Source organism: Urocampus carinirostris, chromosome 4 (genome assembly GCF_059441175.1).
Source record: "Urocampus carinirostris isolate Australia breed hairy pipefish chromosome 4, RoL_Ucar_1.0, whole genome shotgun sequence".
Taxonomy (NCBI): Eukaryota; Metazoa; Chordata; class Actinopteri; order Syngnathiformes; family Syngnathidae; genus Urocampus; species Urocampus carinirostris.
Window position 1 is genome coordinate 7,288,190 of NC_142352.1, and position 25,782 is coordinate 7,313,971.

General features: G+C 41.1%; 1 protein-coding gene across 1 annotated transcript; it reads left to right on the forward strand.

Moving 5' to 3' along the window:
* The first annotated feature begins 3,211 nt into the window (after nucleotides 1–3,211).
* Nucleotides 3,212–21,839, forward strand: mtch2 (mitochondrial carrier homolog 2). The gene is made up of 13 exons (XM_088333540.1): nucleotides 3,212–3,345; nucleotides 7,070–7,154; nucleotides 9,048–9,154; nucleotides 10,517–10,543; nucleotides 11,747–11,803; nucleotides 14,041–14,098; nucleotides 14,236–14,287; nucleotides 14,370–14,429; nucleotides 17,535–17,628; nucleotides 18,176–18,223; nucleotides 18,296–18,363; nucleotides 18,432–18,507; nucleotides 21,015–21,839. Exons 1-13 carry the CDS (start codon nucleotides 3,259–3,261, stop codon nucleotides 21,099–21,101), a joined length of 906 nt encoding a protein of 301 aa, XP_088189666.1. The 5' UTR covers nucleotides 3,212–3,258; the 3' UTR covers nucleotides 21,102–21,839.
* The last annotated feature ends 3,943 nt before the right edge of the window (nucleotides 21,840–25,782 follow it).

Consider the following 25,782-nt stretch of genomic DNA (forward strand, 5'->3'; position numbering starts at 1 on the left):
TTCTTCTGCTTATCCGGGGTCTGGACACAGGGGCAGCTGTCACGAAACGGGTCGGGAAGCAGGAAGTTGGAACTCATTTGACGATCTGTCACTTTAATTGAGAAAGAAAAGTTGTCCAACACACAAACGGACCAAAAATAAAACAAAGCAGGCTCAAATGCAGGCAAAACTACAGACTAGGCATTTAACAGGATCAAACAGAACCTGCAGGAATCTCCCAGAACGCTACACCGAAGCGCAACAAAGTCCAACAAGCACAACAAGAATAAACAGGTATCAAACAGGCATGAACAGGTTTTCAACAAGGGTAAACAACGATCTGGCCAAGGGCAGTTCCAAAAGGCGAGTTTAAGTACCCATAGGAGTAATCAGGAAATGCAGGTCAGCCGGTATCAAGGGGCGGGGCCAGCTGGGCGCAATGACAACCGTGCAGGACATGACAGCAGCAGGGAAGCCCAGATCTCCCCGTTCCCAGCCACTTCCATTTGGCAAAATTCAACAAAACCACCAAACCGGCTCTCCAGACAAAAGCTAATGTCATGATTGCTGATTCAGGGCCCTGCCCAATTGGCGCCAACAGCCCTGAGCGCTGATTGGGTCAGAGACTCTTTTTAAACCCCCGGCTTCCAAGAGGAAGCCGTCAGACCATTTGTGAACCTATGCTCCCAGCTAGGCAAGCTCATACCTTCCGACATTTTCCTGCCCTGTTTTCTTCTGCCTGATACCTGTTGCCGACCTGTTTTCTGGACCAGTTTCTGCCCTGTCCTGCCGTCCAGAGCATCGGCCTGTTTTGCCCTGTTTCCTGCCTGATACCTGTTACCGATCTCTTTTCTGGACTCGATACCGCCCTCGCTCGACACTGAAGTGCCACTTCCGCGTTCCAGCCACCTCCTAACCGTGTCCATCGATCATCGGGTCGTGGAAGCAAGCACTGCTCTCTCTCTCTTTATCAATAAAACTGAGTAAACGAACGCTACTGGGTCCTGTCTCCGTTTCTGGCTTGTGACAGCTAACTCTTCAGCGGATTTTGTTTCACTGTGTGACATAACATTTAATGATTTGATAAAATCTATGAAATAAAAATAATAGTCCCAGATCAACAAATATCCCCCTTAAAATTGGCCTGCCTCCCACAGTTACTTAAGATCATTGAGGCTCAATTCTATCTTATATAATTGATTCAAAACAAGGTGCAAGCAGAGCTCTTTTGTAAAAATGTCACAAAATGCTGCAAACGAGAAGGATAAAAATAAGATGTATTTAGGGGAGTGCGCTTTTTGTGCAGAGATCCGCCTACGCCTACCATTCACTTAATCATATTGATCTGGGTGATTCTTTTCCTCATCAGGCTGCCCTTTGTCACCGATTCTGTTCCTAACTTTTATGGACAGAATTTCTGGCGCAGCCTGGGCAAGGCACCTCAGCATTGCATCTCTGCTTTTTGTAGATGATGTGGTGCTGCTAGCTTCCTCAAGCCATGCTCTTCAGCTCTCACTCGAGCTGTTTGCAGCCCAGTGTGAAGCGGACTGGATAAAAATGTCCGAGACCATGGTTCTCAGTCGGAAAAGGGTGGCATGCCCTCTCTGGGTTTGGTACAAGATCCTGACCCAAGTGGAAGAGTTTAAGTATCTCGGGGTCTCGTACACAAGTGAGGGTAAGATGAAATAGGAGATCGATGGGCGGATCAGTGCAGCGTCTGCCCTCATGCGGACCCTGTACCAGTCTGTTGTGGTGAAGAAGGAGCTAAGTCGAAAGGCAAAGCTTTAAATTTATCAGTTCAGGGTGTCCCCTGCCCACTGCCCGATGATATCTGGGATGGTCTCCAGCACCCCCGCAAACCTACTGAGGATAAGCGGTGCAGATGATTTATGGATGGATAGTTCTCCATAACACCCACAAGGTGGCCGGAACTTCCACAATCGTATCTCACAAGTATCCATGTGTGGCAACGGACCAATCACAGGCAGGAAATGACACAGATGGGGAATAATAAGCAAAGCATATTGTAAAGCATTTGTTGTTATCTGTAACCAATATAAATATACATTTAGATATTTTGAACATTATTAGATGTAGGTCTCTGTCTCCAGGAATTTCTCCACCATCTACCATTCAGGCCCATAAAACGCCTGGTCTTGGTGAAAAGTAGTTGAAAATTTATGGACAACTGAGAGAGCAATAATCAAAAAAATTTGGTAATATATTTATAACAGTTCAGTTCCAATCTCTATTTCATTATAATCCTGCATAATCCAAGTCCGGCAGCACGGCGGCGCAGTGGTTACCGCGTGTGCGGCACAGTTCTGAGGTCATGAGATTGACCCTCCTGTGTGGAGTTTGCATGTTCTCCCCAGCCACTCCGGTTTCCTCCCACATTCCAAAGACATGTATGTCAGGTTAATTGGCCGGTCTGAATTGTCCTTAGGTGTGAATGGGCGAGCGAATTGTCTGTCCCAGTGTGCCCTGCGACTGGCTGGCAACCAGTTCAGAGTGTCCCCTGCCCACTATCCGAAGACAGCTGGGATTGGGCTCCAGCACCCCCGCGACCCTACTGAGGATAAGCGGTGCAGATAATGGATGGAAGGATGGATGGATGGATAATCCATGTCTGTTTTTTTTCATTTTAAACTGTAATCACATTATTATAACACGTACTCTTGAAAGTTTGGGTTGTTCTAAAAAAAAGCGGCCATAAGTAATCCCTCCTAATCAGGGTTGGGTAGGGTTACTTTAACTAGATTACTTTCAATTATTTTGGATTACTCCAATACCATATATGCTAATAAAAAACAAAAGAAACTAAATATGAATAAAATGATGACTCATGACACGTGGTAAGCTTTCTCTCCTGGCTTTGATCTCTTTGATCTCCGACAAAACTAACATAAAATGCGACAGAAACAAAATGAAAATAAATCCAAACAGCTTGCCAACATCGTTTTTGCCGTTCCATGTATTCCGTTACTCCCCAAGCCTGCGCAAAATTTAGTAATTTTATTCATATTTAGTTTCTTTTGTCATTTATTAGCATATTTGGTATTGGAGTAATCCAAAAGTAATTGAAAGTAATCCAGTTAAAGTAACCGTACCCAACCCTGCTCATAATACAATTTCTGACTCTCATCGTGGCTCAAATGAAAAATTGGAATTTCATGCCGGATTGAAACACTAGATGGCACTACTTGAAATAATGTTCTCAAACAGTGTGCGAAGAAAGTGCAAAGGTTAACTTCCGGTAAAGCTGTATCGCAAAAAAAGATGGCGGACACGTGTGGCCAAATAATATTGGGATCCGGGCTCACGGTCTTGTCCCACCCTTTGATGTACATTAAAGTACTCGTCCAGGTAAGAGGGTTATATTTCTTAATCTTGCTCCCGATGTGAAGTTGTTGCCTTTATATTATAAATGACGTTCGGAATCATGTATTTTTATCGGCCCGCTGCTGACCTTAAAACCCTACAAAGGCTGTTCACGAATGTAAACAATGTACGTTTTTATGTGTTTACTTTCCATTTAGGGAGGATCAGAATATAAGTTGACATGGTTGTTTAATTATACTAATGCGCCACCGAAACGGTGTTTTAAACCTCCTTTTCTGAGGTTCTCAGTTGATGAAATGTCCCTTTGACCTTCTTTTATCTTCGATCTAAAAAGTATTTCGATGGCAAACCTGATTGATTTGTAACGGTTATTATAAATGGCGTAAGATATTTGGTATTGGTCGTCACAAAACATGGCGGAATTGATAAAGGAGGGAAGTACATATATGTGACCGAACGTAGGAGGATGTACGTTCAAGGGGCGGTTGCACTACAGAGGCTTTTCACTGCGCGTCATCAAATCCCTTGATAAGGTGAGAAGCTCAGACATCCGGGAGGGAACTCAGTGTAGAGGCACTGCTCCTCCGCAGTGAGAGGAGACAGATGAGGTGGCTCGGGTATCTGATAAGGATGCTTCCTGGACACCTCCCTTGGCAGGTGTTCCGGGCATGTCCCACCGGCAGGATGACCCGGGACACACTGGAGAGACTGCATCTCTAGGCTGGGCTGGGAACGCCTCGGGATCCCGTCGAATGAACTGGATGAAGTGGCTGGGGATAGGGAAGTCTGGGCTTCCCTGCTGAGGATAAGAAATTGGTGGATTGTCATCAAATCAGAATCGATACAACAGGGTTCCTGCTTAAAAGGCATTCAATTCATTTCTCTAAAAATAAGGCTTTAATTGGCATTATTCATTCATACATTCATTCATTATCTGCAACGCTTGTCCTCAGTAGGGTCGCGGGGGTGCTGGAGCCCATTCCAGCTATCTTCAGGCAGTGGGCAGGGGACACCCTGAACTGGTTGCGAGCCAGTCGCAGGGCACACAGAGACAGTCAACTCACTTGCTCATTCATACCTAGGGACAATTTGAACCGGTCAATTAACCTCACATGCATGTTTTTGGAATGTGTGAAGAAACCGGAGTGCCCGGAGGAAACCCATGCAAACTCCACACAGAATGTTCGATCTCATAACCTCAGAAATGTGCCGCTGACTGCGCCGCCGTGCTGCCCAGTACCATTTTGACTTATTTTTGAAGGCCTCCAGAAAATTTAACTCTGCAGCCATATAGCAGGGGTCGGGAACCTTTTAAGAGCCATAAAAGCAAAAATACATATATTTTTTGAGGAGATTATATCAAATAATAATAATGCCAAAGCCTGTGTCCCAATATGAATACACCACTCAAAATGTGTCTCCCTCTCCATATAAATGATTATTTAGAAATTTACAGGGTCTGTTGGTGTATATGTTGGACCAAACCATTTTATCGGTCATTATAGTCTCAGATTTGCACGTGCTTTAATCAGCTCTATATGTAACAATACTTTAATCGATTGCGCAACTTCTTTTTTATCCCCAAGCCATGTCTACTCATGAAAAGAGCTAATATGTCTCACAAGCCATAGGTTACCGACCCCTGCTATATAGGCATATAGGACACGTAGAATAATTTTTAAACCCTGATCTTGCATTAGGAAAAAAAGTGTGCTTCTAGCTATTACCGTTGCATAGTAATCAACAATTGAACATTGCTAAGTTTCTTGAGAAATACTCGTTTTCAAGAAGAATGACTCCAAAAGGATGCATTTCAAGCTGATCTCTCACTTGGGTGCTTTGCTTTATATATATATTTGATGCCTACAATATGTAAACAATGGTTTACATAAACGCAAGGGCACTCTTCTTGCAAAATAACATTTTATTGCAAGAACATTGAACTTATGCATGAACTTTACAAGAACTTCTCAGCACCCGTTGTTTCCAGTGACATGATCACATGATTCGGGTCATAATGGCGATCACCGGCGTGCAGTAAACGTCATTCCTCTCTGTCCCGAAGATTACCAAGGCACTTTGTCATCTTTTTTTAGAAAGAGTAAAGCTTTGAAGCGATAACAGTCTGTACTTATATCTTCGCTTTTATCACCACACTGTGTATACTCTGCATGTGGGCTGGCGCCTGCACAATGCCTTACGGTGTATTAAGGTGAATACAGGAACGAAACTAGTGTTGACAAATATCTGATAAAAGCCACCCCTTCAATCGGTGAGAATTTATCATACTGATATAATTCCCAAAGTTGTGATACTACGGCTGCACAATTTTGGGGAAAACCCTAATTGTGATTTTTTTTTGTTTCAGACCGGTATTGCAATTTTTTTTTTTATCTTAAAGGAAAGCACATTTTCTGTGCTAGTTGTATTTATTGGAGAGTACTTAACCCTTGGATGAATGACCTACTAGTTCATACACTCTTCCATTGAGTGGGGTCGATAATTAGTGGGTAAAAAATATATAAATACTAATTGCATCATGTCTTTCACATGTTTTATAAGAAATACATTGGATATGACAGGATGACAACTATTTTATTGCTACAAGGGTTTCAGAACAAAAGTCAAGAGAGTCAAACCACAGAACTAGCAACCTAAAAGAATTTCAAATACTGTTCAACAATGGAAGAAAATAACCTTCAATTGCACATTTTTTTAAAGAGAATAAAGTCAGTAGAATTAGGACGTCGTGAGGATTGTTTTTTGCATCAATAAGGAATGTCAGGATAAATCGGCACGAATATCCCATTGAGGTGCTTGGAGACTTGCATGAGTAAATTATAATCATCAGATTCAGATATCGGCCACAGAGAATCTCCTTTCATCATACAAAACTTAAATCGATTTAAATTTGATTCGATCCGATTCAAGTACTTGCTCAGTATCAATAATATCGAGACTTGTATCGACCCGCCCACCCTTAGTCATCATGGAGTTGCTCATCACGGAGCAAAATTTTAGAAGACAGTGTTGAACTGTGCTTTTTGTATTGTACAGGTTAAATTGAAAACAAACACACTTGGGATACTATAGGTTTGAAAAGGTTATTTTAAAAAAATCAGGGCAGTGTCTCAGGAAAGGAGTCAATTGTGGAGTCTATTTTTTTTTTTTTTTAATTATTTTAAATTATCCCTGTATTCAAGATTCAAAGGGTTTGTCCTATGCACAGTAAAGAACCACAATTCCCTGCCCAATTAAATCCTTACTTTGCTGTCCAAACGGTTGCCAGCGTAATAAAACTAAGAAACTATATACATGTATACGTAAAAGAATATTACAAATATTGAAAAGATAAAAATATTTTATCAAGACTTGCAAAACTTAAACGTTATATATGAAAGCTCAATATGACTACCAGTATGTCTCTTGGAGTTATATGCTAAAATAAATGGGAAGTAAGATGCCAAATTTATACAACATATGCATTTTTTTTTCTAAGTGTCTCATCCCATTTACCTAAAAGTTGGTCTATACTCAAGACCTTAAAAATCATTGGGAAAAATCTTGACCTATCAATAGCTAATGTCTAGGGATGGGTTTCTAATATACCCTTCAGTTTGTGCTTTGCCAAAAAGGATAAATGCTTATCAGCGTTAGTTATTAAACTTTATTTGGTGCCAACACCAGGATAGCGGGGTCCTTTTATAGTTGCTTGTCAATTAGTTTTGTTTATTTTTGTTATTTTTAGGTGGGACACGAACCCCTCCCTCCTACACTCGGAAGAAACCTATTTGGCAGACAGGTCTACCAGTTGCCTGGCCTGTTTGCTTATGGTAAGTCACACCCCTCAAAAAAGCTTATGTGCACACACTAAGGTTTCAAACTTGCACTAACTGGGTGACTCTTTTGGTGTTTATTCAGTACTTCGCTATAACCAAACCTAGGCATATGTACATATAAAATACAAATATGTATGAAAAGGTTATATGGCTTCACAATTGTTGTTGATATCAACCAAACATTGCATGCAACAAGATTAGACAAGGCACTTCAGGGTAAATCATGTAATATAGATAATTGTTTTAAAATATATCTTGCATCAGGGTTCGCACAGGTACTTGAAATCGTTGAAAATGCTTACATTTTCACAGAAACAATATCTTTGAAGGATTGGAAAGTGCTGGAAATTTGGGTAAAGTGTTTGTACATTTTGGAAATCGTTCCCACATTTTTCAAGTCTATCTTAAAAATGACGCCAACACTGCTCTCTGGTGGCTTTGCCATTGCCTTTCTTCCCGCTTGATTAACAGCAACCTTTTGTATGCCAGTGTCATATGAAGCGTCTTCCCCCCTAGAGGACAGATGCATGCTGCACCTAAACGGGGAACTACCGTAAATTCCGGACTATAGAGCGCACCTGATTATAAGCCGCACCCACCACATTTTAGGAGGATAACCGCTTTTGTACTTACACAAGCCGCACCTGTATATTAGCCGCATGCGCCCACATTAAAACACGTAACACAATCACAAAAGTAACCCAAACCCGACTTTAAGTTATGCGATTGTAACTGAATATATAGTACACAGTCCAAAAACCACAGCCGGCAAAATGAACGGAAAATGATACCGGTACTTAACGTTGGATGCAGACCTGCAGAGTCCGGGTGCACGTTGAAAGTAATCCAAGGAAAAAAGTGTATATTTCCAAAGGTAAGGGTGGGAAAATATATATCCACTATTGTCGGCCACGTCCACAAACACGTCTCACCTTTACTCCACTTCCCGTCAGCCCGTGTTTGCCCCGCCCCTTCTTTCTCATTTGCTCATGCAAAACATATCAGAATAAGTTTCTAAAATAAATACATTACAAAAATATACCGTTGCAAATACATATTATACATGGTTACACATATTTACAAAGAAAGACGGTACACCGAGAGAGTTTTCAAAGCTTTAATAACAATAATATAACTTTCATCCCAAACCATGACTGTGACAGGTAGCAACACGCTACTAGCAACACGTTCGCAAAGCAGTAAACGGGTCTGTTAAAAAAATATACCGTACTTGTAAAAATCCCGGCAAACCATCTTTATCTTCCTCTTTGTAACTGACGCCATCAAAGTAATCTTCCTCAGTATCGGAAGGAACTTTTCCATATAGACGTCGTCCCACGCTCCCTTATTCCTAAACGCGCTAGTGGCCGTTAGAAAAATTACATAAATTGGCCGCATCACTGAATAAGCCGCAGGGTTGAACGTTTGGGAAAAAAGTAGCGGCTTATAGTCCGGAATTTACGGTATGCAATATGTATTAGTTCAAGGATCAATTATGGATATTTATTATGGGCCATGCAAAAAAATTAATGCAGCGTATCCCAGTGTTAAATTTTAGTGAGAAGAACTTCCTGCAACTGAAAATGTAATCTAGAAATTATTGCCATTTTTACCCAACACCTACATGGGGAGAGATTTGTCTCAAAAAATTTACACACAGATAGTTCAGATCCACAAATATATTAACAATTTAATCAAGATCGACAACAAATATTTGTGATGCTGCAAAATACATGATTCACACCCGGATTTCTTCTCAATGAGAATGGAGAAATTGAAAATTTGGTCTTGAAAGTACTTAAAAGGTGCTTGAATTTGGTCAAGGAAAGGTGTATGTACCCCGTTGCATTCTGCATATTTATTTATTGTGTTTCCTTAATGTTTCAGCAAAACACATCATCAAGATTGATGGAAAAGCAGGCCTCTTCAACGGTCTTGGTCCGAGGCTTTGTGCGAGCTCTATCGGCACTTTTGTGCATAGTAAAATTGTTCAGGTATGCTTGATTGTGATTCACAGAAGTGTAATCACAGTGAAAACGCTTGTTGAGACTACATTAAGTAATTAGCCGTAACCAGAACCGCGATGTAATTAGACATGGCATGTATAATATGTGTAAAATCTATAACTTAGTTGTAATCGGTCTTCTATGCATGCAAAGAAATGACAAAATATTGCCAAAATAATCCCAAGATCACAATCGCTTGCAGACAGCATCTAGTTGGCTATTGACCCCCAATGAAATAAACTATAAACAGATAATTAGTCCAAAACTCAGCAAAATATAAAACATTCTATTCTTGTTTATGAAGGTAACAGACAAAACTTTTAACTGGGTAAGAGAGATCCCCAGCTGCAGTGAGGAAACGAAGAAAAGGCTCAAACTTACTGTATTTTCACTAGCATTGGGCGCAGTCTCTGTAGCTGGTTCTATTTAAGTATTTAACACTACACAGGGCGCACCGCTTGATAGGGCTAGGGTGCCCTCTGCTTTGGCTGCGGTACAACAACACGGACAGGCATACATGTGTGCAACGGAAGAAAATCTGAGTTTTTTTGTGGTTTATTTAAGTATTGATTTCGAAGTAAAACACGCGGATAAAATACTTTTTTCTGAAAAAAAGAAGAACTTGTGCAAAACAGAGTTTGGTGCTCAGTTTTTTTTTTTTACTGGTAAACAAATGTTGGCCTGGAAAGGGATGGGCGCCACCAGGCTGTACTTGCCTAAAACTCACCACAGGAAAGGGTGTCGCCACAACTCTAGTGGTTAAGGGATCCAACCAACCAATCCATATCAAACAAAACTGTCAAAATCCATTTCTTCTATCTTCGCTAAATATCCATTAAAAGGTTCACTTTCTTCACTTTCTTCACTTTCAGAAAGCTCGAATAACAGTCCCGGCAGACACGTTAGCCCAGGGATCTCAAAGTCGCGGTCCCCAGCATGATAGTTTGAGAGGAGGGAAAGTTAAAGGGACAGTTTGTATTATTTTGTCACAAGATGTCGCTGTATTCTGTCATGCCACCGAAAACGACTACTAAAAGCACAACGAAAGAAGACAAAATATGTAGTCTCAAAGTGAACAGAACACACTTTATTTTGAAGAAAGATAAATAAAAAAAATTAAAGGACAATAAAAATAAGGCGAGAGAAATTAATAAAAGAAATAAGACAAATGAGTAAAACCTGAGTAAAGAAGGAAAAGAAAAATGAAAAAAAAAGGGAAAAAATAGAGAAGATTGCATTTATTTGTTTTCTTTCATTTCTTTCCCTTTCTCCATTTTGTGGTCAAATGTTCATTATTTGATCCCCCATTCATTCATATTTACCATGGTGTTTCTTCTTGTTTTACTGCAGAAGTGTCACGAACAAGGGACATTTGAGGTAAGAAGTTTGATAGGTCAATTTTCAGTATCTTTTGCCAAAATATAATTCAGGATTTCAATACAATTGCACTCCGACAGTAGCTTTGGGGCTAGAGCGCTTGTCTTGAGACTGAGCTCCTCCAAGTTAAATGTCCTTACTGTTTAAGAGGAAATAAAAGTGACGAGTGAAGACTGCAATGCTGTTTTAAAGCTACTTGTGCTGGGTGCATATAATTTGGCCATAATTATATTAACCACAGAGTTCCACTTTTTTCCCAGAGGTGCAGTGCCTTTTCCCTCACCCATTGGGTACTACGTTTGACCGAGAATTTCAAATATTGGAGTCACTTTTTTTCTCTTAAAAATACTCCCGTATGTGAATCTATTTATATTTGCCATTGCAAATTATGTAAAGATTGAATTGATATGCAATGAAATGATCTGCATTTATATAGCGCTTTTCAAGTCAAGACTTCCCAAAAGCGCTTTACATTGTGCTTCACATTTCCCAATAGTAAGGCGCTAACCTGCTTATTGGGGGTAAAGGGGTTCAGTGTCTTACCCAAGGACACTTCGACATGTAACATGGAGGAGCCGGGATTCGATCTCTTGATCCCAAGACGAGCGCTCTACCTCCAGAGCCACTGCCGCCCCAAAATATATATGTCTTTTTCAATTGATAGTTTATTGATTGATTAGTGCAAGGATTGTGATTCAAATATGGACATTTTTGATGGGCCATGCAAAAATTAAGAGGGCATTTACCAGGGGAAACTTCCTGCAACTGAAAATATAAGCTACATATTACACCTGCAGTATATTGGGAGACATTTGTCTCAAAAACAAAGTTTCTAGATATGACAGGTCTTGATAAATGCACCTGCTGGATTCAAAATTGCATAGATATTCGGCTCTGCAACTTACATGATTTCCATTATTATAATGTATTTTTTCTTTTAAGTGGCTTTGAAAGTCCTTAAAAAGTGCTTCAATTTGTACATTAAAAAAGGTGTATAAACCCTGAACATAACGGACTGAAAAATAAGGGAGTGTGACCGTTTGGAAAGATTGTTTTTATGTCTTGAATTTTCACCAATTTGATGTACTTACCGATCTAATGTTACGTCTGAAATCTTTCGACACATCCATGGGACACGCTTTAGGACGTTTATTGTGGATCTTCCGTCTTTCCTTATCCATGTTTTTTTGTATTTATGTGCAGATTCTGGGAGGCCAGCGAAAGACGATCGATGGGTCTTTACAACATGTCATTAATGAGGTACGACGGCCATTTTGAGGACGATCTGATGATAAAATTGATGCCATATAATGGTCTCCCATCCGGCTCCGCTAATTCACCAGCCCCCCACCATGGCCGCCGCCTATTTTGGCCGACTCCGCACACGCTCAAGTTGCAATAGCCTCACGAAATTCACTGCGCAGATCGTCCACTAAAAAACGGAACACTGCTTCTACCAATACTGTATTTGTTCATAGGAACAGTGGTGCCTAGTCATAATGGCTTAATTTGTTCCAGGACTGCGCTTGTAGCTCGAATTGCTCTCAAATGAGCAAATTTTCCCGATATAAGATAATTAAAAGCTAATTGGTCTGTTCCCGTCCTCCCAAAAGCATCCAAGCGAAACTTAAGCAACTATAAAACACAATGGAATACTGATTAAACATAACATAAGTTCAGTAATGAGATAAATAAAATGATTATAATGGAAAAAAAATGCGAGGGTATTATGAGCACTTACCGTAACGAAGGTGTGCGCATTGTGGATGGGGCGTTTGCACGGAGGAGTTATGGGGATGGCATACCTGACAACCTCTACGGTTTCCCCGTATTTGATCATTGTTAAACTTTGTACGCTGTATAACATTTTTTATAAGAAAAAAAAGGACTCATCTTGCCCATTTCGACTCCTACTCCGGATGGTCTGTTAGCACTGTTAGCAGACAACAACATCATAGTGCATCACTAATATTGTCGCGGTCATCTATATAGTCTGTCTTTCTGTGAGTAAATAGGTGCTAGGTTGTGTTTGTAAGGTTTATTTACCTTTGATAAAGGAATACAACCATTAGTACTGGGAGAAATCTGCTGAGGTTGACCAGTATGAGATCGAGAGACTGTTGATGATACACGAGCGATTACTCATCTCATCTCATCAGCTGCACCGCTTATCCTCAGTAGGGTCGTGGGGGTGCTGGAGCCCATCCCAGCAATCATCGGGCAGGGGGCAGGGGACAGCCTGAACTGGTTGCCAGCCAAACGCAGGGCACAAAGGGACAGACAACTCGCTCGCTCATTCACACCTAGGGACAATTTGGACCAGCTAATCCACCTGAAATGCATGTCTTTGGAATGTGGGAGGAAACCGGAGTGCCCGGAGGAAACCCACGCAAGCACGGGGAGAACATACAAACTCCGCACAGGAAGTCCCGTGGCTGGATTTGAACCCACACAGGAGGTTCCCAAGACCTTAGAACTGTGCCGCACACGCGCTAACCACTGCGCCGCCGTGCTGCCCCCGAGCGATTACTGTATACCTAAAATTACAGTTACTGTAACTTTAAATAAACGTACACACATTTGCAGCAGAATTTATTTATATTTTTGCCTCTAGTAGTTTAAACCAGCTGATGCTGATGGTGAGCAGTCACAAGCAGTCCCTAGTGGTAGCCTCTGGGAATGCTGGTGAACTGTTTTGTTTTTTTCTTCATAACGAGAGTGAGATTTTTGTTCCAAATCTATACATGTCGGAATTCTAGTGTTAAGGGGTCCTCGTATAGAGAGGTACCACTGTAGTGGATTAAGTTAAGCGATGGTAGCCGCAAATACTAAATTCCAAATAAGCCAGTGGGTTGTCCCCGTGCTTGTTTATGTACCAGTGTATTTTCAGTGTCTGAAATAACGTCTTCCCGGATGTTTTTTTTTTATTTTTTTTATTTTTATTTATTTATTTTAAATCAAATGTTTTCTTTGTTCCGTTTGCGAAATCTTGGTTCGGATTGGAAATTTCTGAATTTCGGTTCGTTTGGCAATTTGCATACTCTGCAGACAATCAGAATAACTTCGTGCTTCCGGACTTTCCCGAGCGTTATAAGGTCGTGCATTTGCGTATCATTTTCCAAAGTAGACGCACAGGGAACACAAGAAAAATTGAGAAGTGGTTAGGAATCCAACCAAAACCTCAGCCCCAGAAGAAATATTCAAAAGAAGCTAACAAATTTTATGACGTTACAAAACGTAAACATATATTAATGGCAGATGGTAAACAGCGATGTTATATCCATGCAATGAATGTTATAAGTAGATTTATAGTAAACTTCATTTTAAAGTGTTGTTCTGTTATATATTCAATTTTTTTTTGCCATTCAAGTTGGGAAAATTGGGGCAGGCAACTTTTCAGAGTTGTCTGCCCTGGTGTCCTTTAACCTTTTATCATGATTTTCAGACACTGGTATTTCAGGTATCAAATAGTTGTTTTTAATGTTTTATCTTCACAGACAAACAAAGAGATGATCGCTCGTTCCTTTGCCACCATAGTCACACATCCTTTTCATGGTAAGGAAGTATCGAGCTTAATTAAGGTTGATATTCAGTCCACTTTGACTGTAATTTGTGGCATTCATCTTAAGACATGTTTTAAGTGACTTATTCATGAATGCGGTCGGATTTATTTTTTCCGACTTGTCTTTCAGTGATTACATTAAGATGTATGGTGCAGTTTATCGGAAGAGAAACAAAATACAGGTGACTTATTTTTTCTTCCAAAATATTTTGAGGAATTACAAATAGCTGAATAGGGGTTTTAATAATACTTGTGTATTTTCAGCGGGATCTTTGATTCCATCATAACCATCTACCGAGAGGAGGGCATGCTGGGATTCTTTGCGTATGTTTCCCCTTTTATGTAATTATTTCGAGCTATATGAACTTAGCAGCTTTCATGATTATTAAAGTACTTAAGGATTGTTCTTGCTTCGATGAGACCTAAAATTAAGTCAATGTATTAAAACAATTGAGTTTCGGACTCGAATTTGAGTTTATATTTTTAATCAGTCGTCCAGAATTAACTGTACCGTATTTTCCGCACTATAAGGCGCACCTAAAAGCCTTTATTTTTTTCAAAAGCTGACCATGCGCCTTATAATACAATGCGCCTTATTTATGGATCAACATTAAGTTTTCCAACTAACTTGCAGCCGCCGACTCGATTTTCCCCCGAACGCCAAGTAGTGGGTGGTGGGATTTATTTACCGGTGTTTCATTGGCTAACCAATGTGTCAATCATCAGTTGAATCGATCACTATTGGCTAAAGTTATTCGGAGGTCAAGAGGCGGATCCTTCTTATCATTTACAGACTGCCATTGGCTCAAACGGCAAACAAAGCCTGCAATTGGCCGAAAAAGATGTGTCAATCATCAGTTGAATCGATCACTATTGGCTAAAGTTATTCGGAGGTCAAGAGGCGGATCCTTTCTATCATTTACAGACTGCCATTGGCTCAAACGGCAAACAAAGCCTGCAATAGGCCAAAAAAGATGTGTCAATCATCAGTTGAATCGATCACTATTGGCTAAAGTTATTCGGAGGTCAAGAGGCGGATCCTTTTTATCATTTACAGGCTGCCATTGGCTCAAACGGCAAACAAAGCCTGCAATTGGCCGAAAAAGATGTGTCAATCATCAGTTGAATCGATCACTATTGGCTAAAGTTATTCGGAGGTCAAGAGGCGGATCCTTTCTATCATTTACAGACTGCCATTGGCTCAAACGGCAAACAAAGCCTGCAATTGGCCAAAAAAGATGTGTCAATCATCAGTTGAATCGATCACTATTGGCTAAAGTTATTCGGAGGTCAAGAGGCGGATCCTTTTTATCATTTACAGGCTGCCATTGGCTCAAACGGCAAACAAAGCCTGCAATTGGCCGAAAAAGATGTGTCAATCATCAGTTGAATCGATCACTATTGGCTAAAGTTATTCGGAGGTCAAGAGGCGGATCCTTTTTATAATGTACAGGCTGCCATTGGCTTAAACAGCGAAACAAAGCCTGCAATTGGCCGAAAAAGATGAATGCGTATAGCATGTGGCCGATGGCATAGAGAAAGCATTTTTTTCTATTCTGTATTTGTAAATATTGTATTCTCCTGGATTTACTACCCTCACGGATATAAGAGGACATTGCCTGCACATTATTATGAACACAATGACTTCGGTGAGCTGTTCCCGGTTTTATATTGTCTTGTTTCAGACTGAACTCGATGTTTCTGTGATAAGCGGTGCAGATAATGGATGGAATGGAGTGTCTGTTTTTAAATTAAACTCAATTCCAAGTGTTTATTGTCATATTCACAGTAAAGTTGCGAGCGAAAAAGAAAATAGATACGAAGGAATGGTTATCATTTCTTGAATCCCAAGACTTTAACCTTCCGAATGATGGAACGATGCATTTGAGTGACATCTTACGGACACCGCATTCGCACGTGTTCTCGACACATATTTGCGTCTTTGCAAGCTTTCGGAATGTTATGGGGGTAATAAGTTTGACTAAACTATCTGACTGTTTTGTCCACGTTCCCATTGTAGCACCTTATAATCCGGTGCGTCTTATATATGTAAAAAATAGGACCAAAAACTATTTTTTCGGGGTGCGCCCTATAACCCGGTGCGCCTTATAGTGCGGAAAATACGGTACATAGTATACAATTCCATAAAAAAGTATTTGCCCCTTTCTGATTTCTGTGTTTTTTAGATATGCATTACTCATAAAGGTTTCAGATCATCAAACCAATTTTAAAAATATCTGAGACAACCCAATGAAATACAAAATGCAGTTTTGAAATGTTGATTCCATTTATTAAAGCACAGAAAAAAAAATCATTAACCTATCTGGCCCGATGTGAAAAAGTAATTGCCCCCTGAACCTAATGGCGAGTTGGGCCACCTTTGGCAGCGAAAACCGAAATCAAACTTTTTGTTAATTGGTAATTAGTCTTTCACAACACTGTGGAGGAACTTTGGCCCACTCTTCTTTGCAAAATTGTTTCAAATCTGCCATATTTGAGGGTTTTCTTGCATGAAAGGTTGAAACCAGACTTCGATTTGGCTACTCCAGAACTTTCATTTGGTTATTTCTGAGCCATTAAGAGGTGGACATGTTGGTGTCTTTTCGATCGTTGTCCTGCTGCATGATCCAAGAGAGCTTGAGTTTTGATGGAACAAGCTGATGGGAAAAGGTTCTCCTTCAGGATCTTCTGGTAAACACCAGAATTCATTATTCTGTCAACCACAGCAAGTTGTCCTGGACCTGAGGCAGCAAAGCAGCCCCAGACCATCACACTGCCACCACCATGCTTTACTGTTGGCATCCTGTACTTTTTATCAAATGCGGTGTCATTTTAACGCCAGATATAACGAGCTCCATACCCTCCAAAATGTTCAATTTTTGCCCATGGATGCCATTTTTGGCCAGTGTCTTTCTGATAGTGGAAACATGAACAGTGACCTTAACTGAGGCCAGCATCGCCTCCAGTTCCTTGGATGTTTTTTTACATTCTTTTCTAACCTCCTGGATAAGCGGTATTTGCTCTCTTGGAGTAATCGTAGTTGGTTTACCACTCCTTGCAAGGTTTGCTGTTGTTTCCAGGTTTTTTCCATTTGTGGATAATGGCTCTGACAGTGGTTTGCTAGGGCCCTTCAGCCTTGGGAATGGCTTTGTGACCTTTTCCGGACTAATGGATTTGAATCCCTTTTTTCCCTATTTCTTCTGATGATCTGAAACCTTTGTGAATGATAAATATGCAAAAAACATTGAAATCGGAAGGGGGGAATATAATGAAAATTCATAACGGCGTTCTTCCTAACACCTGCAGATGAATAACTAAAATCCTACACGTCATCTCCTTGAAATAGACAAAAACAAATTTACTTTCCTAAGGGACTGCAGTCATATACATTGAGTTTAGCATTTATTTTTTTTTCACTCTTCCTTACAGTGGATTGATTCCACGCCTCCTTGGAGATGTCTTCGCCCTGTGGATTTGTAACCTGCTGGCACACTTTATCAATACATATGCCATTGATGATTCGGTAAATATTGTACTTTTTGTCATCCTTAAACCTAAAAAAGGGATTTCTGTTGCTAGTTTTCTTAAAGGTGGGGTGCAGGATTTGAAACGTTGCTACTCTCTGCCTCCATCTCCTGGCTCTAAGTCATATATGCAGCCTTAAGGAGCTTGTTCATGATGCGCGTGGAAATACATGCATTTCTTGGACGTGCTAGAATTAACTTTTTTTTTCATATTTGTTTGGCATTTGGACTTTGCTCAAAGCAGCCCATTTTTTCCCCATTTCTATGCTCAACTGACAAAGAAATTAGCATGACGTCATTCTCCAGCACTGCCCCAGCCCCCATTCCATTATGTATTCTGCCCCGAACAGCTCTGATGAAAGTAAGATAAAGGCAAAGAGGTGCAATGGAAAATAAAGCATAAAGGCTCTTTGAACTCAGTTAGGCATTGTTAACACATACTTCATAGAGAAAATATTTAACATTCAACTTTTAAAGGACGAACCCACCTTTAATTTGACTAAAGGTCTGCTTGTTTTTGGATATTGAATTTGTTTTCCTCTTAAGATGAGCCACACAGGAGAACTCAAGAACTGCTCTCAGGCTGTGACTGGGGTAAGCTTTTTTAAAGCCCGTATGCTTTCATTTTTTTGAAAAGGATCTTATCAAGTCTTATCGTCTTTTCAGTTCTTTGCCAGCATGCTCACGTACCCTTTTGTACTGGTGTCAAATCTGATGGCTATCAATAACTGCGGGTAAGTCAGAAGCACGTATTTTGTCTTGTCAAAGTTTGTGACACGAATAACTTTCCTCACTTTTCTAGGCTCATCGGAGGACTTCCCCCCTATGCTTCTGTATATCCGACCTGGGTTCACTGCTGGCAACATCTAAGCAAAGAGGTCTGCTTTTGTTTTTCGTAAAACCTGGCATGAGCTATCGTGTTTCAGTATTTACCCATTTTAAGTATATTTTTTATACCTTTTTTTAGCAAAATTAAAAGATAAATGCTTATGTAGATGATTGATTGATTGTTGGGTTTAGGTATTTTCTAAAAGCCAGATAATACAGTAATCCCTTGTTATATCTGTTTTTTTCATGGATTTTTATAGTGCATTTTGTCTGCATTCTGATTGGTAAACAGTCGTCATTTACATGAGCTATTTTCAATTTCGTCACTAACATCCAGAGCACTGCAAAGAAATCACATCACTCTGATTACAGTCGGGTTCGCTTAGTCCTCACCAGTTTTAAGGCAGCGGCGAGGTGCCGGCCGAGGTTCTCCGCCCAGACCGCGCCTACGTGTTGTACGCATTGTCCGGCAGCACACGGCATGGCCACGATGTCTGGGAGGGCACGGCACCCCAGAGCGGCACTTGGCCGTGCTGTGGTGTCTGGGACCTAAATGCACGGCACGTGGCCTGGGGTCGGAACGCAGGACAGTGTTTCTACCCGGGGTGCCCCAGCCTGGTGCACGCCCACACTGTCTGTGAATGCAATGCATGTGGCCATGATAACCTGGAGCACACAGCGCCGCAATACTGCGCACAGCACGGCACATGGCCGCATTGTCTAGGAACGCACAGCATAATGCCTCAGCATGGTATGTTGTCCAGGACGATGCCCCAGCACGGCGTGTGGCCACAGTGTCTGAGAGTACAGAGTCCCTGGCCCTGTGTGTGGCCACAGTGCAGGGAGCGCACAGCGCGTGGCCGCGATGTTCGGGACAGTGCGGCGCCCCAGTAGATAGAGATAGATAGATAGATAGATACTTTATTCATCCCCGGAGGGAAATTCACATTTCCAGCAGCATCCCTGAGCTGAGAACAATACAATAATAAAGCAAAAAGAATACAATATACAAATACCCAGTGTGACGTGCAAATGCCCACTGTAGCGTGTTATATAGAATATCTAAATAGTGCTACACAGAATACATATTGCAATAAAATTCGGTAATATGCGATGTAGGTGGTGTGGTTTAATGTGGGCTTTTACTCTGCCAGGTAGAGTTAAAGAGCCTCATGGCATGAGGAAGAAAAGATCTCTTCAGTCTGTCCGTAGTACGAGACAGTGACAGCAGTCTGTCGCTGAAACTGCTCTTCTGTCTGGAGATAATGCTGTGTAGTGGATGCTATGGATTGTCCATGATTGACCGCAGCTTTTCTAGTGCCCATCTCTCAGCTACTGTTGTTAGGCTGTCCAGCTCTTTGCCCACAACAGAGTACGGCGCATGGCCGCGTTGTCTGGGAACGCACTGCATAACGCTGCACCACGTTATGTTGTCCGGGACAATGCCCCAGCACGGCGTGTGGCCACAGTGTCTGAGAGTACACAGAGTCCCTGGCCCCGTGTGTGGCCACAGAACCGGGAGCTCCCAGCGTCCCTGGCCCTGCGTGTGGCCGCGATGTTCGGGACAGTGCGGCTCCCTAGTACGACACATGGTCACGTTGTCATGGAGCGCACTGCATAGCACCCCAGCATGGCGCGCGGCCGCAGTGTCTGGGAGCTCAACCGACATGGCGCTTGGCCACAGTGTCTGGAAGTGCGCGGCGCCCCAGCACGGCGCGTGGCCCCGTTGTCTTGGAGCGCACTGCATTGTCTATTTACTATATTAAATGTGTTTTGTTTTTCACGACAACACAAACTCCAATTAAAATGTGTTTTTTAATTACAATTATACAAAGGTTGATGCTCTTTTGTGAAAACATCTTCATAAAAACACAGCCAATGTACACTAAAGCCTGCTCACACGTCTATTATTTTATTTTATTTTTTTCACATTTTTACCTCTTTTTTTTCTCACAATTTGCACCAATAATAGAATAAAAAGTATCAGGGCCCTACACAATATAGACCATTAAACACAGTGAGCAACAAATGAGCGCCAACCCGGAGCACACAAAACAGGAAAAGCCCTCAGCAAAATGTTACCATAATTCTACCAACATGACACAAGCGACGAAAAACACAAGCAAAAAGCCACAACCACCTTCCTCCACGCAGAAATGAGAAATGTGCAATCGTTTTGTCTCTTTGATCACCGTCTGTTTCAGAGCTGGCCTCACATGTTGTGTTAATGAGATTCGCCATTTTGAAAGCGTCATGTTCATTCAATGATGTCAAAGCTCTACCGCAAACAATCCTTGTAAAGAACAAGGGATTACTGTATTTCTAGGAAAAGAAATTTTTTGGGGAGAAATATACATCGAAAAGATAAGATTTTGCAGTGTAGTAAAGGTGTGCACCTGAAGATCTTCGATGTATTTATTGCTGAGGATTTCCTGAAAGTTAGAGCCTTGAGCACTTGTTCAAGGCTTGATTGAAACTGATACTGATGTTCTATCTTGATTTTGCTATTGTGTTTCTTATTTTAAAGCAATGGTTCTTGTTTCTTCCCCCGTTCTAGGGCAATATGAGCCGAGGAAACAGTTTATTCTTCCGGAAACTCCCAGCAGGAAAGATCTACTCATTGAATCAGCAAAGATTGTATTGAAGAAATTGAAGTCGTGCAAGTGTCGTAAACGAAAAGAATTGACAAATGATCATGTGGGAGACTGCCTGCCCATCTATTTTGGATGTGTTTGTTCCTGTTTTGGTGCGTATTCTTAAGCAAGCTGTCAAAATCGCAAAGGAATTCCGATGCACCCTTTCTGTTTTGTGAGACGGGGACACCGAAAATCGATTTATTTTAATTTATGGACCAAGATCGCGAAAGGGAAAGTTGATATCCCAAATAATAATATAAATTGTGGAGTCCCACAAATTGGGAGTGGGAAGTCCAATAACTACTACTGCTTAAGTGGCTATAAATGTAATCTACTTTTGGGTAGCCATTTTGCCACAAAAAACGAAGGCAACTTTCGTTTTTTCAAAGTTTTTAAAATGGCTGATCAGAACTCAAATGAAACTAGTGGGGGGGACACGGTAAACAGTAGCTTGGAGTTCAATTGACCTTTTAGCCATCCTGAATAATTCTCGGTCAATCGCTCTACTACCACAGATTTAATTTTGGGGTTTTTTCTTCATACATGATTCCTTAACAAGTTACTTCATCCACATTAACACTTCATGTTGTGATCGTGTCTGGCATGGTAATCATGAAATGGGTTTGGCATGTTAACAGCGTTTATCATTATTGTTGTGTCATCGCATACAAGAACATGAATATGAAACTTGCCAAGTGCTCCTGTCAGTCACTTTAATATTGAATAAAACGTTTTTGTTCATTTTTCAGGAAATGTGTTTCTTCAGAATTCAAGTTTTAGGGAGAGTGTTTTGACTCATTAAGCCATAAAAGCATAATGCTTAGATTTTATTTAGAGAGAGAGGGAGAGACACCATATGTTTTAGACCAAATTTAACAAAACCGCTTAACTTGCTCTCCAAACAAAAGCGTATTCTTCAGCGCATTTTATTTCACTGTGTGACGTTTGACTATTTAATCAAATATATAAAATAATAATGCCAGAGCCTGTGTCCCATATCAACATACCGCTTAAGATGTGTCCTTCTCCTGCAAGACTTGACGTTACGGCTCATTTTGACCATCATTCTTGACGGTTTCAAGGTGACAGCAAAGTTCTTATGTGAAAATGTCACAAAATTCTGCAAACAATATTTGTGTATTGTTTGTTATTGAAACATCCATTGCAGCCTGGTCATCCTGGAAGGGGGATTACCTAAAGTGTGGTCCCTTCTCAAGGTTTCTTTTTCCTCATGTTGAGGTTTTTGAGTTTTTCTTTGCCCTCATGTAGGTTTTAGATCAGGGGATGGTGTCATAATAGTCTGTGGTTTGCAATAATCTGTGGTCTCTGCAGCCCTTTGAGACTTTTTGTGATTAAGGGTGTCACAAATAAACATGACTTGACAATGATGCCGACATATTTACCTTCGAAGCAGACAGCGCTGGGTGAGGGAATTAAGGGAGTGTGCCATGTTCATAGCTCCGCCCATGCAATTAATGATAACTAGATGTAATTTATGTCAAGTCAAAAGTATTTCTACAGGACTGCACAGGCCCTACAATTTGTTACCAAAAAATGATTTATAAAGATTCACATTGCATTTGGAAGTTATTCACAGCGCTCCACTTTTTCCGTAATTTGTTCATCACAGTTCACAGATCCTTTAACCGCCTGAGTCGTTGGGGCAACACCGGGGACAAAACCCTGGACAGTTTTCTCCAATGCGGACTGTCCCTTGCGTGTTTTGGCAAAGTTGGTACCGGTCCATTTCTTCATGTTGTCCACCAATTTCTTACCGGTCTTCCTCTCCTCCTGCTCCCTTGGACTGTGCCCTGGAGAATGATCTTGTGACGTGACCATACCACTGAAGTTTCCGTCTGCGCACAGTTGACATCAGTTCTTCATAGGGTCCAATGGGCCCTCTGATGGTGTTGCACACCGTTTCATCAGTCACATGGGCTAAGTAGCTGATGCTTAGAAATTTTCTTGTAGCATCACATCTTCATGGCCTGGATTCTCTTTTCCAGTTTTGCTGTGAGAGTCCATGTCTCGCAAGCATAGAGGAAGATGGAAGTAACCAGCTTTATCGTGAGTCTGATTGTATGGTCTAAATTGACTTCTTACATGTGGGAGAGCTATTTACAAGTTGGCTAATCGCTAAAAAAATACAGGCATTTGACTGCAGTTGCAGAGGGGGAGGGGCCAGGAGAGGAGGAACTTAATCATGTCTGTCCCCTTGGCCGTGCTCCTTAACTCTGGGGGCCCTACTCCCACCAAACGGTTTTTATTTAAGTAGAACAAAGACAGAAATAGAAGGAAATGCCCCTTTAGGCGGTACCAATATTTGAAACAGAAACGTGAAACTATCTGGTTTAGAAATACACACTTTTAAAGAAGTACCCCAGGCCCACTGATCCATGTTCTGGTCGCCTGAGATGGATTTAAGTCTGGCACGGGTGGCATTGGTTTGAGTTATGCTGTCTATGATTTCTGGTTCTGATATGACAGCTCAGGACAAAGGAACCAGCTACCCTCTTGGTCCTTTGATGGTCAGGTCATTTTGTTCTGTTTTAAGGGTGTACCCAAGTGAAAGAAAGCCGTATCTGAGGCAGAAAATATGGAAATGCAAGGAACAAAGTAACAAACAAGGGGTCACAAACAAATAACATATAAAAAAAAAGAATCAAACCTAACAATGTCCCCAAAAAACAATGACCAAACGAATTGGAAAATGCAAGGTACAAAGTAACAAACAAACAAGGTAGTGATGTGCTCCTTGGTTCAAATCCCCGAAGCTTGGGCCGAGTATTTTAGACAAGTGGTTTACGAACGGTAAGTCATCGTGTGTGTTGAAGACTTAAGCCGTGATGTTTGAAGCCCTGCCAAGTGGGTTTACCGCGTTACCGATTTCAGAAAATGATTTGTTTGGTTCGAGTATAGTTTGAAATAAGAGGAGAGTAACGTTGTGGGTCCCCTTTAATTTGTCCTGAGCCCAAAAACTTTCGAAGAAAACGTTCAACATTGAAAAGGGTACTGTAGATAAAATTTCACATTTTCCCTTGTATTGCCACAAACATGGAAAAACACAGACCAATTCGTGTTAAAACGCTTACATTTTTTTGGTTTTCATCGACTGATTTACACCCCATTATTTAATTGCATGCACCGGGCTTGTTATGGATTAATCTCTCCACAAGATGGCGTAACCGAGGAAATGAAGCCTCTACGTGTGTGTGAGAAACATCTCCCTGCAGGACTTTGCTTCCTGATGGGGCTTCATTTTGACGTCACAAACAAGGGGTCAAAAAAACGAATAACCTGTCCAAACAAAATTAAACCTGAAACTCATGGATATGCAATTCTCTCAGAGCAGTCAATACAAAATCTTTAAATATTTAGGGGCTAGTGTGTTGACGACCGGGCTCAGGTATAGCTTGCTCCAAATACGGTGGGCGCCCTCTGGTGGAATTTAGGTGCCAGGTTCCGAGACACAATTTAAAATGAGAAATATTTGTCCATCAGATGAAAGATTAAAATCAGGTTGCCAAATTGAAAATGTATCTCATTTTGCAACATTTATGTTAAAATCGCTGACCAAATGTTGTAAATCATGTCCAAATATACAAAAATTCTGCCATCTCTACTTTTCCTTCCACCCTATCTGGAGATCTTATTACACATGGACCTATCGTACGAAACAAGAAAGATGAAAGAACAATAAATGTCATGTTATTTATTGCAAAGACATGTATCCACAAAGATAATATATGAAAATATCAACCCATTTTTCAAAATATTGTCAACGAATTTGCAATTTTTTCACAATATAAGCATTCCCGCTCTGCAAAAGACATATATATATATATATATAATACACGTGAGATTCTGAGATAATTAGGTTTTTTTTTCGCTTTACTTTGATTCTATTTTTGTCTCTCTTTTCCTCTGCACATTCCGTTTCCTTAAAAATTGTTAACTTTGTTTTGTTTGTAATGAGGCAACGTTCAATAAATTAAGGCGTTAAAGTGACGTCACACGGAGGACGGCTTCTTATTGGGTAGATCTCTACCTACAATAGTGCTCCATTGGTCCATACCATTATTTTGGCCTTGAGAGGGATGGGCACCACCAGGCTGTACTCGCCAAAGACACAACACAGGATATGGTGCTCCTACAACCCTTGTGGTTAAGGGATCCATATCATTATTTTGGCCTGGAGAGGAATGGGCATCGCCCGGCTATTCTTTCCCAAGACACACCACAGGAAATGGTGCCCCTAAGAGAAGAGCGTAGTCGTTGATAGGTCCATGCCATTATTTAAGCCTGGGGAGGGATAGGTGCCGCCAGGCTCTCCTCACCCAGGACACAACACAAGAAATGCTGCCCCATGTAGATAACGGATCCACACCATTAATTTGGCCTGAAGAGGAATGTGCGCCACCAGGCTGTACTCACCCAAGGAACAACACAGGACATGCTGCTCTTACAACGCTTGTGGTTAAGGGATCCATACCATTATTTTGGCCTAAAGAGGAATGGGTGCCGCCAGGCTGTACTTGCCCAAGATACACCACATGAAATGGTGCCCCTAAGACCTTAGTGGTGAATGGGTTCATACCATAATTTTGGCCTTAAGAGGTATGGGCGCCACTTGGCTGTACTCGCCCAAGACACATCACAGGAAATGGTGTACCTACAACCCTTGTGGTT

Coding starts and splice junctions, on each gene's coding strand:
- mtch2 (XM_088333540.1), top strand. CDS start 3,259: ATGGCGGACACGTGTGGCCAAATAATATTGGGATCCGGGCTCACGGTC. Junction 7,155..9,047: donor GCCTGGCCTGTTTGCTTATG/GTAAGTCACACC, acceptor TTAATGTTTCAG/CAAAACACATCATCAAGATT. Junction 14,099..14,235: donor AGTCACACATCCTTTTCATG/GTAAGGAAGTAT, acceptor CTTGTCTTTCAG/TGATTACATTAAGATGTATG.